At 42.7% G+C, this 17,598-nt stretch overlaps 1 protein-coding gene across 8 annotated transcripts in view; it reads right to left on the reverse strand.

Moving 5' to 3' along the window:
* ITPRID1 (ITPR interacting domain containing 1) overlaps positions 1-17,598 on the reverse strand; it is a 270,965-nt gene that overhangs the window by 14,150 nt on the left and 239,217 nt on the right. For all 8 annotated transcript variants that reach the window (XM_077269319.1, XM_077269315.1, XM_077269312.1 and 5 more), the window contains one exon: positions 8,466-8,542. In XM_077269319.1, the coding sequence (XP_077125434.1) occupies positions 8,466-8,542 (77 nt within the window). The remainder of the gene's footprint in view (positions 1-8,465; positions 8,543-17,598) is intronic.

Here is a 17,598-nt window from a genome sequence, read left to right on the forward strand (position 1 = left end):
AAGGGTAACAGGAGAAATTGGATCATACATGTTCTGCAATTTCTCCTAAGTATGCTAATACCCCATATATGGAAGAAATCTACTGTTTGGACACACGGCAAGGATCGGAAAGGAAGGAGCTCGATTTCACTTCTTGAAAGTAAAATTTGCTGGCATAATGAGAGGACGCCAGCTCCTAATATGCCTACACAGTGGAAACCCCACAAATGAAACCATTTTGGAAACTAGACCCATTTGGGACCTTATCTAGATGTGTATTGAGCCCCCGGGTACTTCATAGAAGTTTATAGAGTAGAGCCGTGAAAATAAAAAAAAAAATCACATTTTCCCACAAAAATCTGTTTTAGCTACAAATTTTGTATTTTCACAAGGGCAAAAGAAGAAAATGGACCCCAAAGTTTGTTGTGAAAATTCTCTTGAGTTCACTGATACCCCATATGTGGTTAAAATTGCTTTTGAGGCACAGTGCAAAGCTCAGAAGGGAAGAAGTGCCATATTACAGTGTAGATTTTGTTGCACTAGTTTGAGGGGGCCATGTTACAGTGACAGAGTCCCTGAGCAGCAAGAACAGCAGAACTCCCCAAAAGTGACCCCATTTTACCAATTTAACCTCTCAATGAATTCATCTAGGGGCACAGTGATTATATTGACATCACAGGTGTGTCACAAACTTTTATACTATTGCACAGTGAAGAAAAAATTATTTAGATTTTTACCACCAAGATTGTGTAAGCCCCAAGTTTTACATTTTCATACTGGGAAATGGGTAAAAATAGCAAAAAAATTTGTCTCACAATTTCTGCTGAATGTAGAAATACCCCATATGTGGCTGTACAGTACTACTTTGCCATATGGAGAGACCTGGGAGGAACAGAACGCTATTTTCCTAGAGTAGTTTGCGGATTCCATATAAAGAGCCCCTACGTGCTAGAAGAGCAGAATTCCCACTCAAGTGACCACATTTTGGAAATTATACCCCTTTGGGAATATATCTACAGATGTGTGATGATTTTGACTCCATGGGTGTTTTCCAGAAACAAGCAGCAGAACTGATTCCCTGCACGATGCTCCTTTATGCCACTGTCACTACTGACAGCGGCATCAGAAGGGTTAAATGGCTCCGATCGGTGCTAGCACGGGCGTTGCTGTGGAGTGTCAGCTCTAATACAGAGCTGACACCCACACACGATTGTCATGGCGCTCAGCAGGATGCCGCGCGATCGTGCCACCATACATATACTGCTGTTTGCGGGAACAAAGCTCCCGCAGAGCAGTATATGTACGGTGCATGTCAGGAAGGGGTTAAAGTGGAGTAAAAATGTGACAGCATTATTCTGAGCAGCGATATGGGAGTCATAGATGCTTCCAGGGGTCTTACCCATGCTGTTCTCCTTCGATTAATTTCAACATTTTCACTGCCCCCTCACTATCATGTAGGGTCTCCTGGAAAAAAGTTCCATTTCCCATTGACTCCCATTATACTAGTTACTTGAGAAGAGCAAACGAGCATTAAGAATTGCTCAGTCCGAGTAAGAAGCATTTTAATGCTTTCTCATCTCTACTCAAAATCTTTAGAGGGCCTTCAGGCGGCCTCCGATCTCATTTTTTCCAGGGTGTGTATGATGCCCTCCTTCATAACTTTTACACGGTGTATGAGACCTACCTCTACCGCTTTACCAGTCTAGGAGTTTCACTACTTAAAAATTGGAAACAAAAATTCTGAGGCCCTCCTCTATGTGTCTTATGGGATGCATTGCAGTCCCGCCTTCTAATTGTTGGCAGCCCTTGCATAGGCTTTACAAGACTAGGAGTCCCAATCCTTAAAAATGGGAAAAATATTGTATCTAGCATCTGAGAATTTTAGTGCTCGTTGATCTCTAGTGTTCAATCTAATATTCAGCTGAGGTGCCAACAATTTTGTCTTGGCATTTTGGGGATTTTGTGCGTAAGTCGTCCAATTTGACTTTTTTTCCCTCTTTTTGGTGTTGTTCCAATACATACAAAGGAAATAAACATGTGTATAACAAAACATGTGTAATTGCAATTATTTTCTGGAGGAAATACTTCATATTCTTAAACAATTTCAAGGGTGGCAACACTTTCGGCCATGACTGTATATATATATATATTGCTTCCCAATTCTCCCCTAATGGCAAATGTTGGGAAAGATATGGAACACGATTCAGATTTCAGCCGCTCAGTCTTTTTGTATTTGTGGGCACAAGTCTATAGTAGAAGTATCTGGCAGTGACTTGTTCCCCTCTTTCTTCTGAGAACACATCTATGAGGGGCTGAGCCGAGAGTACATGGGCACAGGAGGTCTGTGGGATAAGTTAGTATTTCAGCCCACTGGTATCTGATGTGAATGACCAGTCAGATACTATTTAAGTGAATATAGAATGAAGAATGTCATTATTTCTTGTCTGTAATCATTACAATGCCAAAGCAGCATTACAAAGTTACTCTTTAAGTAGACTACTTGCAAAATATGCAGACTCTAACTATCTTGTAAGTGACATTGCCGGGCAGTGATTTTTTAGATGCTAGTTTATTCTAAATTATACAGCAGATATGACAATTAACCAGTTGAAAATTGTCTAAGATGCTTGGCCACACCATCATGCATCTTATGAGCTCTTTTTGATATTTGTCACAATAATCTTATTTTTGTGAGAATATACTTAATAAAGGGAATCAGTCAAGCATTTCAGAGAAATCAAACTTTAAACAAGGAGCCAGGAATGAGATGATTGAGAAGACTAGATCCTGCTGAGGGTGGCTCTCCTTGATTGACAGAGGTCTCCTTATACATAGGAAGACTCGCCCCACTGACTAGTCTTCTAATTGAAGTTAGTTTTCTCTGAAACACTGAAAGATTTTTACATACACATACATGGCTGCCATAACAGAACTGATTCATATTGTCTGTGGTTCTGGCAACATTCATAAGCTGGCAGGTTGCCATGATCTCCCTGGCGCACACCAGTATGGAATAACGTCTACTGTCTGCACTAGATAGAAAGGGAACCCAGGGCCACCATCAGGGAATTACAGCCATGACTGGCGTATGGGGCCCGGTGAGCAGAGGGGGCCTGTATCGGGCCCCGTCTCATCTGCTCAGCGGGCCCCTACCGGCAGCCGCAGGCTGAACCGGGCCCTTAGCAACGGCCGGCGCTGCAGCTGTTTAACGCTATTGATGTGCGGGCCTGCGCCCGCACGTCAACAGTTAACAGTCGCCAGCCAATCCGAGGCTGGCAGCTGACGTCAGCCGCAGTATGCATGTCACCAGCGTCTGACGTCATTATCAGTCGCCGGCGAGTGCACGCTTCAGCTGCGTGGAAAGAGCAGGAGCGTGGCAGGTAAGCAGAACTTTTTTTTTTATTGAGAGCGGCGATCCGGGCGGCCCAGCCCAGGGCAGAAAGCTGGACACAGGGGCAGAACGCTGGACACAGGGGCAGAACGCTGGACACAGGGGCAGAAGGCTGGACACAGGGGCTGGACACAGGGGCAGAACGCTGGACACAGGGGCAGAAGGCTGGACACAGGGGCAGAAGGCTGGACACAGGGGCAGAAGGCTGGACACAGGGGCAGAAGGCTGTGTTATGGTCTGGTGATTAAGGAGCGACATGCGACTAGCTCTGAGCAGGTGGTAACTATACCGACCGCAGTTCCTGATCTTAACACAGACACTAGCAGTAGCCGTGGGATGTTCCTGTCACTCCCTGGACACCTCGTCACAGCCGGAGAACTAGCTACCCCTAAAGGTAGAAACAGGAAAGCTATCTTGCCTCAGAGAAAATCCCCAAAGGATAGGACAGCCCCCCACAAATAATGACTGTGAGAGGAGAAGGAAATGACATACGTAGTATGAAACAAGATTTAGCAAAGGAGGCCACTGCTAGCTAGACAGAATTAGTACAGAACAGAAAACTGTGCGGTCAGTAATAAAAACTAGAAAAAGTCCACCGCAGAGAAATGCAAAAATCTCCACACCTGACTAAAGGTGTGGAGGGCAAACTCTGCTGCCCAGAGCTTCCAGCTTAGCTAAATAGATCCATACTGATAAGCTGGACAAATGAGCAAAACATAGAAAATGCCAAACAACAAAGTCCACAACAAGTGAACTGCAAAAAGACAATCAAGGACTTAGCTTTGCTGAAATGGTCAGAGTGGCAGGGAAATCCTCAGAGAGCCATGACTCCAAGCTCAACAATTGACAACTGGCATTGAATTAGGGATAAAGCCAGACTAATATAGCCGAGCCAGAAAGACGATCAGTGAGAACAGCTGCTGATGCTAAATCCCAGAAGCAGCCATACCACTCAAAACCACAGGAGGGAGCCCAAGAGCAGAATTCACAAAAATGCTACTTATAACCACCGGAGGGAGCCCAAGAGCGGAATTCACAACAGGCTGGACACTGGGGCAGAAGGCTGGACACTGGGGCAGAAGACTGGACACAGGGACAGAAAGCTGGACATTGGGGCAGAATGCTGGACACGAGGGCAGAATGCTGGACACGGGGGCAGAAAGCTGGACACAAGCAGATTGCTGGACACTGGGGCAGAACGCTGGACACGGGCAGAAAGCTGGACACAGGGGCAGAATGCTGGACACAGGGGCAGAAAGCTGGACACTGGGGCAGAAAGCAGGACACTGGGGCAGATTGCTGGACACTGGGGCAGAATGCTGGACACTGGGGCAGAATGCTGGACACGGGGCAGAATGGAGAAACGGGGCATGATTGGAGACACAGGGGGCAGGATGACAGACATGGCAGCATGACTGGAGACACTTGGGCATTACTGGAGACAGATGGGGCAGGATTGGAAACAGATGGGGCAGAATTAAGACACAGGGGGCATGATTGCAGAAATGGGGGCATGATTGGAGACGGGGCAGAATGGTGATACGGGCATGATTGGAGACACTGGAGGCAGGATTGGAGACAGATGGGGCAGGATCATGGGGCAGGATGGATACGATGGAGACAGATGGGGCAGGATGGGGAGATCATATGGGGCAGAATGGATACTCATTAGGGCAGGATGGGAGAACATATGGCTGACTCCAGGAATGAGACACACGGGGGCTAGGATGGCGAATATTATTAGCATAGGGGCTAATTAAGGGATATTATTACTGCAGTGATGTATTTTATTTTTTGAGTACACTGTTTTAAATGGAGGGTGGTCCTATTACTGTGTAGAATGACACTATGTCGCCTTCTTCATGTGGTGTAATGTAGAAGTTGGGAAAACTAAGTAATGTGTTCTGCAAGTGGAACTCGAGATAACTTTGTTATTTCCTGCAGAGACGAGTCCTGGCTGGATGAAGTGATGGCGGTCTGTGCAGGATGTAAGATGAAGGACTTCACCTAGAGACATCACTGGTGAGTCAGTGTTACCTATACACTGACACTATACACTGTATACTATATACAGAGGTCCTGTGTATAATGTCACCAGTGATCACTGGATTACCTATACACTATATACAGAGCTCCTGTGTATAATGGCACCAGCGATCGCTGTATTACAGACACTGCATACTAAGTACAGATCTCCTGTGTATAATGGCACTTATGGTGATAGTACTGTGGGGTTTTTTTTATTATTGATCAGTATTGTAGTATTCAGTCACTATGTAGTGGTAATATGTGGTCTGGTCATGATGTTGTGGTATTTGTTCCTTGTATTTGATATTATTCGATCACTGTGGTGGTAATATGTCATCTAGTCATGGTGTGGCGGTATTTGTGCCTTGTAGATATTATTCGGTCACTGTGGTGATAATATGGTGTCTGGTCATGGTGCTGTGGTATTTGTTCCTTGTATGTGGTATTATAGGTCATTTTAAAAATTGAAAAATGAATAAAAATATACCTAAATTGTATTGCATATTTTAACAAATATTTAATAGGTTACAGTAGAGTAGGGCCTGGCCAAAAGTGTCTACCTTGTCATTTTGGTGGCTTAAAAAATCTTTTGGCCAAAACAAAAGCTGCCGGCTATATGTGTGATCTGGTGATGGGAACTGTCAATGTGTGATAGGTGAGAAGTGGAGTTTTTCCAAGAGAGAGCGGTGGGACTGTGGACAGTTTGAGGGGTGGAGCGTGGAGGTGGGGCTGGGGTGGAGCCTGGGCGGAGTCTCAAGGGGGCCCCAGAAATTTTGCCAGTACGGGGCCCCGAAATTTCTAGTGTCAGCCCTGAGGGAACCTATGGGCTCCATCAGGAGTGTGGATTTTGGTCAATGACTTGTTACCCATCTTCTCAGTGAATTCCTTCTCCATGTTTCTGTTTTGGAAATTGGGATAGGAATAAATTAATGTAACATTTTCTCAAAAGTCAAAAATACAGTATATATCAGCCAAAAGTACTTTGAATTTGTGCTCATTTTAATGTCTATGTATAGCAAGCAGGCAAATCAGTTTTTAGGCTACATTTGCACATGCGTTTTTAACAGTTTCTTTGATCCATACAAACTTACATTTAAAAACAGATCTGTGTGCCTGCTTCCATGAGACTCAGAGCTTGTCCTATTCTATGGAATAAACTGGCATTTTTTTCAATTGTACAAAAATCTCTTTTTCGCTTTGCGGATCGCGCTCGGCCATTAAAGTTTGAGGATACGTAGAAAACAGATACAATATGGAAGACATACATCTTTCTTCAAAGTTCTATCTGTGTTTCGTCTTTTTTTAACTGCCCCATTTTTATGAAAAATTGGATAAAAAAAAGTTCAGATAGTTTGCCTCCTTAATTTTTTGTAAATGGATGCAACACATAGCCAAAATTTATGTAAAAATAGATATGGATGTGTGAATGCTGCCTTGGTGGCACAACTGGATTGTAAAGCAGCTCGTTATATTTGCTATGAAGAGATATGGGTGTTTTACTGGAGAGAAGGTGAACTTTCATGATCTCAGTCTACGAGGCTTAGGCCTCTTTCACACTTCAGTCTTTTGGCGTCAGTTTGAATCCGCCGTTTTCATCAAATAGCGGATCCGCCATTTTTTTGGGGCGGATCCGCTATTTTTCCATAGACTTGGATTAGCGACGGATTGTGACTAGTGTTGAACATTCCGATACCGCAAGTATCGGGTATCGGCCGATATTTGCTGTATCGGAATTCCGATACAGAGTTCCGATATTTTTGTGATATCGGAAATCGGAATCGGAAGTTCCCAGTGTGTGGTTCCCAGGGTCTGGAGGAGAGGAGACTCTCCTTTAGGCCCTGGGATCCATATTCATGTAAAAAATAATAAAAATAAAAAATATGGATATACTCACCAGTCCGGCGGCCCCTGGACCTTACCGATGTAACCGGCAGCCTCTGTTCCTAAGAATGAGTGAGTTTAGGACCTGCGATGACGTCTCGGCTTGTGATTGGTTGCATGAGCGGTCACATGAGCGGTCACGCGACCAATTACAAGCCGCAACGTCATCGAAGGTCCTTCACTCCTCATTCTTAGGAACGGAGGCTGCCGGTTACATCGGTAAGGTCCAGGGACCACCGGAGGTGTGAGTATATCCATATTTTTTATTTTAATTCTTTATTTTTTACATGAATATGGATCCCAGGGCCTGAAGGAGAGTTTCCTCTCTTTCAGACCCTGGGAACCATCCAGGATACCTTCCGATACTTGTGTCCCGTTGACTTGCATTGGTACCGGGTATCGGTATCGGCGATATCCGATATTTTTCAGATATCGGCCGATACCATCCGATACCTTTGAGTATCGGAAGGTATCGCTCAACACTAATTGTGACTGATGGTCGTCCGCTCCATCCGCCATGTGACGGATCCGTCAAAATTTGGCGGACGTCATCTAGACATAGACGGACATTATAACGTTTTTTGTCTGTGCAGAAATGGCGGTTTGCGACGGATCCGTCGCGTCCGCCATTCATAGAATGGCCGCCTATGGGCGACGGATCCGTCGCGGCCGTCATTTCGGCAGATCCGTCGCCTCAATCCACTTTTTCAATTGCGCATGCTCCAAAAAGTAGATACTTTTCCCAGACAACCCCCAAGTATCGGATCCGTCAAAAAAACGGATCCGTTAGAACCGTTTCCTCAACAATTGTGACGGATCCGTCGATCCGTCACTATGTCGGAGCAGACTGACGCCAAACAACTGAAGTGTGAAAGAAGCCTTAGCTGACAACCACCACAAAGACTGATTCCTGCTCTGGAGTACTCAATGTGATCAACAATTATAAGGTCGCCTATCTTTTTGAATGGGAACCATACTATTTCCACTACAAATGTATGGCTATTGGCAGCCTGCCCAGGGGGTAACAGCAGATTATGGGGGTTATCGCTGGCCTGCAGCAATCATCTGATGGCTAGCTGGTTTGCAATCAAGATATGACTATGCCCTTAAAAGTTATGAAAGAAGTTTGGGCAAGAAGACAATCTTTAGGCTTTGCAAATACCAAACCCGATTTTCATGAATTTACCTGTAAAGGTAAAGGCTCCGGAGGTTCTTCTTGAAATCCACTACTGTCAGATTGGCAGCTGTTTGCTCTAGTCATTACTATAAAACATAAGGCAAACATTGTATTTTTACAAGAGTAATATAGGAAGATAGCTGTGTGAATGAGTAGATAACTGGGCAAAAAGTGCATTATTTTCAATATGAAAGAATAAGAAAAGTAAACTTGTATTATGTGATCATAGAGATTATTAGATTAGTCATTAGCTTTTTATTGCATATGATTGAACTTTGTACAGCTAGCAACTGATAAGCTATTTCTGTCATACTACACAATGTCCACTTGGTGACAGTACAATACCACATTTTTTTTATTTCTACTATAAAGTACATCTACTCATACAGTACTCTGTGTGGCTAGACTTACTGCTATACATTATCAATGGTACAATTATATATGACATTTTTTTTTGCAGACAGTGTGTTCACAAAAATACAAAAAAAATTATGAAGACTTGTCCAGTTGTAATCAAAATTATCCATCACTGTGGAGTCTGTGTGATGTCCATATTTAACATTGTAAAGTACTGTATATGAAACTTTTTTTAGGCATATGAGAAAATCACTAATGAAATACTGTTTGTGAAAACTGACACACTGATAAAGAAATGGTGCATGACTATGGACGAAATAAAATCACTGAAGTCTGAATGAGGCCTTGCATGAAAGCTTTCAGGAAAATACTTACAATGATATAATTTGAAGCTATATTCTCCCAAACGGGAAATCAAAATCATGGCCGACTATAGCGGATTCCAATATAGCCCCAGGGAACTGCCTTAGCTTCTCTAGGCCAGCACAACATATTAAGAATAATAAGGTCAATATATGTTAAAGGGGATGTTACTTGGATAGCACCTATATTCCCCATACTCCATCTTCCATACTGGTACCGTTCTAGTGATATTGGTGCCAGGTCCCCCTTGTTTGTGTGACATTGCTATGAAAGTGAGCTCTGCAACCAATGAGCAGTTGCTAATGGACTGTAGCTTTCCCACCTTTAGGCCTCGTGCAGACGACCTTTTAAATTGGATGAGTGCTCTTCGTGGTTTTGACAGATATCTCTCAAAACCAATGTCATTATATGGGGCAGAGCACATATCCAAATTTTTCCTTTTGAGCAAGAAAAAAAAATTGCAAAATGCTTGATTTGCTTCAGTGAATTCACTCTCCCATTCAAGTCTATGGTTCTGTGAAAAAAAAAAATATCATTCAATGTCATCCAAGTGTGCTCCGATTTTTTTCACGGACTGACATAATGGAGAAGGTGAAGAAACTTTTTTTTTTCTCTCCCTCTCAGAGAATATCGGATTCCACTCTGGTGACACTCTGGTCAAACTCTGATCAGAGTCCAATTAGCGTAATCGGACCTTTTTTCGAGAATGGAGAGAAGACAGCCATGTAACCCTAGCCTTACAGATGTCCAAAGTTTGTCCAGGAAAAGTATGAGTGAAGCACCTCAATAGCGACTGCTGATTGTTATGCAAGTGTGCACTGCAGCTCATGTCACATACCAACATCACTGGAATGGCGCCGGTGCGGAAGGCGAGTATCTGTTTTTTTTTTTTCATTTTACATTGGTTAGGGCCTCCTTCACACGTCTGTGTTTTTGGTCCATGTACAATTTGCAAATATGGACACATGCACACCCATTGTATAATGATTAGGCGCACATGTCAGTTTTTTCACATGAACCATGTGTTCATGTGAAAAACCCGCAGACCTTTTTTTTACGGCAGCATGGAGGAAATGCACACTGATGACGCACGGATGACATCAGTGTGACATCTGTGTGACACGTACCCAAATAAAAAGCTCTGGTGGCTTGGAAAAGCAGTACAGTTAGCACTTTTCCCAGGCATGGGTGCTGACTACATCATCACCACTTTACTCAGCTCATCCTGATTGCTCTGGTGTGGTGGCAATGGGGGTAATATATGGGTTTGATGACAGCTGTGATTTATCAAAAATCACAGCTGCCATCAAAAATTGTGGTTAGCAATGGAGAAGTGTCAGTCAGACACCACCTTTACTAACCCTGTAAGTAAAAAAGATAAAATACACACAGAAAAGTCCTTTATTTTAAATTAAAAACCCAGACACCCCCTTTTACCCACTTATTCCGAAAAATCAACCCCATGGGTCCATTGTAATCCAGATCAATGTCCCACGACAATCCCTGACTCTGCTAAATCCCTAGGCTGTGATGAATGTTGACATCAGTAAGGTGACCGCTTACCACAGCCTCCTGAACACACAGAGATGCGTGGGAACCAGTGGCAGTGATGAGCAATGATATCATTAAGATTACCGCAGGTAAAAGCTGGTGAGTCTCATGGTAATCTCTGTGTGATCCGTCAGTTGTGAATTATGGTAACCTTACTAACGCCACCGCTCAGAGCGTGAGAACTTTCTCAGAGGTAATTTGTTAGCGTGCTTTTTATAATTAAGGGACTATTCTATGTGTTTTTAGTTCTATTGACTGCGGGGTTAGTAATGGGGGTGTCTGATAGACACCTCTCCATTGCTAACCCTTGGGCTTGATGTCAGCAAACATTACACAGCTAGCATCAACCCCAAAACCATTACCCCGATTGCCACAGGACCAGAGCAAATGGGAAGATATTAGGCTGGGAAGGGGCAGCTGCCTGCTTAGACTTCGCTGGTTATTAAAAATACGGGGGACAACAAAAAAAAGACTTGGGTTCCCTCCTTTTTAATAACCAATAAAGGTTAAACAGACAGCTGGTATTAATAGTCTGGGAAGGTCAGTGGATATTGGCCCCTTCCCAGACTGAGATCAGCTAACAGCTGTGTGCTTTCCTTTAGCTGGTTATTAGAAATAAGGGGAACCCCACATCATTTTTTTTTATTTATTTCTTTTTTGCTAAATACAAGTACAGAAAACTGCACACAAAGCACTGATTATATATCTTACTGACATATTTCTATTTATTAGGGGTAAGCAAACCCGTGATGTCCAGGTTTACGGTGTTTGGCCGAACTAGAGTTGAAAGTTCGATTCGGTATTTTGACCCTGAACCTGAATCCAATAGAAGTCAATAGGACCTGAACTCTGTTGCTTTAAAATGGTCATAGTAAGGTACAGAGGGCTGCAAAATGAAGCTAAATGGGAGTAAAAGCAGGACAATTGCTCTGAAAACAAATGTGGAAAGGGAAATGACTTTAAAATAACAAAATTAAAAAAAAATATAAACTTGAACTAGAAGGCAGAGGTCAAAATGGTGTTAAATCACAGAAAAAACTGGCGTGGGCTCCAGCGCAATTTTCTCTGCGTGGGAAAGCCAGTGAGTGAGGGCAGATATTAATAGCCTAGAGAGGGACCACGGATATTGCCCCCTGGCTAAAAACATCTGCCCCCAGCCACCCCAGAAAAGGCGCATCTGTAAGATGCGCCTATTCTGGCACTTAGCCTTTCTCTTCCCACTCCCCTGTAGCGGTGGGATATGGTGTAATAAGTGGTTAATGTCACCTTGCTAATGTAAGGTGACATTAAGCCAGGTTAATAATGGAGAGATGTCAATAAGACACCTATCCATTATTAATCCAATAGTAGTAAAGGGTTAATAATACACACACATTAAGAATAAAGTATTTTAATGAAATAAATACACATGGGGTTGTAAAATCTTTATTGTACGCTTAATCCACCTGAAGACCCTCGTTCTGTAAAAGAAAAAAAAGAAAAAAGCAACAATATCCCATACCTCTCCGGCGCTCAGTCACGTCCCACGCTGTAAATCCATCTGAAGGGGTTAAATCATTTTACAACCAGGAGCCTGCTAATGCAGCTGTTGCTCCTGCTTGTAAAAACTGGGGAATGAATTGAAAGCAGGGGAACGTAGCATCGTAGACTTGTGGTGATGCGCCCCCTTCTGGTATAAACTCATATGAACTCTAGCGTGGGAATTTTTCTGAATATTTTCTCACGCTAGAGTTCTTATGAGGTTATGCCAGCAGGGGGCACAGCACCGCAAGTCTAGGTAGCTACGTTCTCCTGCTTTCAATTAATTCCCCAGTTTTTACAAGCAGGAGCAACAGCTGCATTAGCATGCTCCTGGTTGTAAAGTTATTTAACCCTTTCAGATGGATTTAAAGCGTGGGACGTGACTGAGCGCCAGAGAGGTATGCAATATTGTTTCTTTTTTCTTTTTTTTTTCTTTTACAGAACGAGGGTCTTCACGTGGATTAAGCGTACAATAAAGATTTTACAACCCCATGTGTGTATTTATTTCATTTAAATACTTTATTCTTAATATGTGTGTGTATTATTAATCCTTTACTACTATTGGATTAATAATGGATAGGTGTCTTATTGACATCTCTCCATTATTAACCTGGCTTAATGTCACCTTACATTAGCAAGGTGATATTAACCCCTTATTAGCCCATATCCCACTGCTACTCGGCAGTGGGAAGAGAGAGGCTAAATGCCGGAATAGGCGCATCTTACAGATGTGCCTTTTCTGGAGTGGCTGGGGCAGATGTTTTTAGCCAGGGGGGTAATATCCATGGTCCCTCTCTAGGCTATTAATATCTGCCCTCACTCACTGGCTTTCCCACTCTGGCAGAGAAAATTGAGCTGGAGCCCACGCCATTTTTTTCCGTTATTTAACCATTTATTTTAACAGCTAGAGCCCCCAAATTTTGCACACATACACTTCCAACATTATTAGTGAGGAATATGTAAAAAATAAGGGATATGAAATGGTTTACTGTATGTAACCATGTCTCATATCCTGTTGGGTTTGATAAGGAGATAGCAATAGCTGGCAATTGAATTACCGGCTTTTAATCTATCTACTGCTGTATGAAACATAAATATATATACAGCACAGACCAAAAGTTTGGACATACCTTCTCATTTAAAGATTTTTCTGTATTTTCATGACTATGAAAATTGTACATTCTCACTAAAGGCATCAAAACTATGAATTAACACATGTGGAATTATGTACTTAACAAAAAAGTGTGAAAAAAGCAGCTAAAAGAAGAAAAAGAGTGGCCATCATTACTTTAAGAAATGAAGGTCAGTCAGTCCCAAAAATTGGGAAAACTTTGAAAGTGTCCCCAAGTGCAGTTGCAAAAACCATCAAGCACTACAAAGAAACTGGCTGACATGAGGACCGCCCCAGAAAAGGAAGACCAAGAGTCACCTCTGCTTCTGAAGATAAGTTTATCGGAGTCACCAGCCTCAGAAATCGCAGGTTAACAGCAGCTCAGATTAGAGACCAGGTCAATGCCACACAGAGCTCTAGCAGCAGACACATCTCTACAACAACTGTTAAGAGAGACCGCATAATCCCAGAAACACTCGGTGCTGGCCGAGTACACTGAGAGTAGTGATACTCGAGCGAGTAATGAGTATTGGCGAGCATGTTCGCTCATCACTAGTGCATACCCCTTTCTCTGCACTTGGGGTTATTTTTTGAATTTTCTATATTTAAACCATGTATGCCTGTAATTGTTTAAGTATAGTTGTCCTGAAGAATGAGACAGTAGACTCTGAAACACATTGATAATAAACCTACAAGTCTATTACCAATATTTGTATCGCATTCCAGAGAGCACAGTAATACTTCCTATCCTGCTATTTAGAATTACTTTTTAGACACACTTGATACAAAAAGACAACTGCAAAATAGAATTATTTTTTAGACACTTTACTCAAAAACAAATGGCTCTGTAGTAGAATTATTTTTTAGACACACTAATCACAGCGGTAGAGTAAAATAATTTTTTTAGCCCACAAACGGGAAAGAGACAGCTGCATAGTAGAATTATCTTTAGACACACTACTAGCAAAGAAATGGCTGCAAAGTAGAACTAATTTTTTGGACCAAAAATGGCAAAGATACAGCTTTTTTTGGAGCACCACTTGTATAGACATGACTGCAGAATACACAAAGGCTTTTTGGAACAGTACTCCAGCATACACACAGAGAGTTAAACGCACATAACTCCAACAGGCAGTGGTGGAGTGTACACAAAGAGGTTTAACCCCTTCCCGACATGTGACGGAATAGTACGTCACATGTCGGGACCCCCGCTTTGATGTGCGCTCCGGCGGTGAGCGCACATCAAAGTCGCGACATGTCAGCTGTTTTTTACAGCTGACATGTGCGCGCAATAGCGGCGGGTGAAATCGCGATCACCCGCCGCTATTAACTAGTTAAATGCCGCTGTCAAACGCAGACAGCGGCATTTAACTACCGCATCCGGCCGTGCGGCCGGATATGAGCGCATCGCCGACCCCTGTCACATGATCGGGGGTCGGCGATGCTCCTCCATTGTAACCATAGAGGTCCTTGAGACCTCTATGGTTACTGATTGCCGGTGGCTGTGAGCGCCCCCCTGTGGTCGGCGCTCATAGCACACCTGCATTTTAGCTACATAACAGCGATCTGATGATCGCTGTTATGTAGCAGAGCCGATCGGGCTGTGCCTGCTTCTAGCCTCCCATGGAGGCTATAGAAGCATGGCAAAAGTAAAAAAAAAAAGTTTTTAAAAATGTGAAAAAAATAAAAAAAATATAAAAGTTTAAATCACCCCCCTTTCGCCCCAATCAAAATAAATCAATAAAAAAAAAACCCAACCTACACATATTTGGTATCGCCGCGTTCAGAATCGCCCGATCTATCAATAAAAAAAAAGCAATAACCTGATCGCTAAATGGCGTAATGAGAAAAAAATTCGAAACGCCAGATTTACGTTTTTTTGGTCGCCACGACATTGCATTAAAATGCAATAACGGGCGATCAAAAGAACGTATCTGCACCAAAATGAGATCATTAAAAACGCCAGCTCGGCACGCAAAAAATAAGCCCTCACCTGACCCCAGATCATGAAAAATGGAGACTCTACGAGTATCGGAAAATGGCGCAATTTTGTTTTGTTTTGTTTTTTGCAAAGTTTGGAATTTTTTTTCACCACTTAGGTGAAAAATAACCTAGTCATGTTAGGTGTCTATGAACTCGTAGTGACCTGGAGAATCATAATGGCAGGTCAGTTTTAGCATTTAGTGAACCTAGCAAAATAGGCAAGCAAAAAACAAGTGTGGGATTGCACTTTTTTTGCAATTTCACTGCACTTGGAATTTTTTTCCCGTTTTCTAGTACACGACATGCTAAAACCAATGATGTCGTTCAAAAGTACAACTCATCCCGCAAAAAATAAGCCCTCACATGGCCAAATTGACGGAAAAATAAAAAAGTTATGGCTCTGGGAAGAAGGGTAGTGAAAAACGAAAACGGAAAAACGGAAAAAGCTCCGGGGGTGAAGGGGTTAAATGCATAGTACTCACACAGGTAGGTCTTGCAGAGTTCAAACACAGGCTTACAGGTACAGTAGTCCCACAGGCAGAGTTGCAGAGTACACACAGAGGCTTAGAGGTACAATACTTCCACAGGCAGCATTGCAGAGTACAAACAGATGATTAATAGTTCAGTGCTTTTACAGGTGGGCGATGCAGAGTACAAACACAGGCTTAAAGGCACAATACTCCCACAGGCTGTGTTGTAGAGTATGCACAGTACTCCCACATTCGGGTTTGCAGAGTGCACACAGCAACTTTTTGGCACAGTACTCTCACAGACATGGGTGCAGAGTGCACACTGCAGCTTTTTGGCACAGTTCTCCCACTGAGACACGTGAGAGGACGCAAAGAGTCTTTATTGCAGAGTGCACTCCCTCACGTCAGCAGCCTCCTGTCACTGCATTAATCAGAGCAGAATAGCGGGGGGGGGGGGCACTCGTGATCAGTAATTTATAAATGATAATGCACGTTATATGCCAGCCAATGCCAGCCATGCCAATTATTGGCATGGCTGGGATTGATCAGGAAGTGCCCACAGCCTAGAAGCTTGTTGATTGCCTTAGCTGGAGCATTTAAACAAACTTTATTAGGTATCTGAACCCAAACAGTAAACCGCACATCCTGTTAAAAGTCCATGTTCGAGGTACCCATGTCCTGTACGAATCTATGTATTCTCTAACTTTGCACAACTAACACCTAAACATCTGTCATTTCTATTCTGCATTCTATTCAAGTACAGGTCACACTGATGGTGCACACAGATGGCACACGGATGGTACACATGGATACAAGAATATCACATGGACACACGGGCATGGATAGCATCGGTGTACCATTCGTGTGCCGTCTGTGTGCACATCAGTGTGACCTATAATACTGGCCTAATGCAGTATTTAAGAAAGCGTTTTCTGAGCAGCTTTAATTTTAGGTGCATCTTTTCCACATGCTTAATTTATGTTAGACTTTGCTGCCATCATATTTAGGCTTTACATTAGAGGTATACATCAGGAGGACATTGGACATATACCATTTCTATGAAGCTGTGAAGTAGAGGCATACAATGACATACAACACCCATATATTCACTGACCAGCACTTCTGTCTATAAAATAGCTGTTCAGCAGCATGTGACCAGACCTATCCATTTGCCACTTTCAATAGAAAAACAGCTTTCCCATGTCAGGTGTTTTATTACTGGAGGAGGCTGATGGATTGGTTCGGTCATATGTTCCTCCATCAGCAGACATTTTATGGACAGAAAAGTTGTTCAGTTTCTGAAGAAAGCTGCAGTAAGTGGCCAATTTCTTTACCTTAAAATCTATCAATGAGCTTCTTCTGACAGTCTAACAAAGTATGATACTATTTTTATATCCATAGCTGATTTATGACCACAGACTACATAAAATTTGTAATCAAACCAAATTATAAAAATATTTTTCAGGTCCAAATTAGATGCATCGAAGTTAAAAAAAAAAAAAAAAAAAAATTGTAATAGTAATAACGTACCATCGTAAGCAAAAGATTATCATAAATGAAAGGAAAGGGCTTTGGAGGCCGAGAAAATAAAGACCCACTCTATCAGCTTCTCCTCTTTGCCCCCAACTGCACTATACTGATTCGAGTGCACTCTTGCTGAATAATGCATCAAATAATGTCCCATTGAGACCTCATCCCAGTAGGAACGCCAAGTATTTGAGCCATCATATATTGACCCTATATCCAGTACTCGTTTCGTCCCCCATATTGATTTACCACACTGGCT

Source organism: Ranitomeya variabilis, chromosome 6 (assembly GCF_051348905.1).
Source record: "Ranitomeya variabilis isolate aRanVar5 chromosome 6, aRanVar5.hap1, whole genome shotgun sequence".
NCBI classification, from domain to species: Eukaryota; Metazoa; Chordata; class Amphibia; order Anura; family Dendrobatidae; genus Ranitomeya; species Ranitomeya variabilis.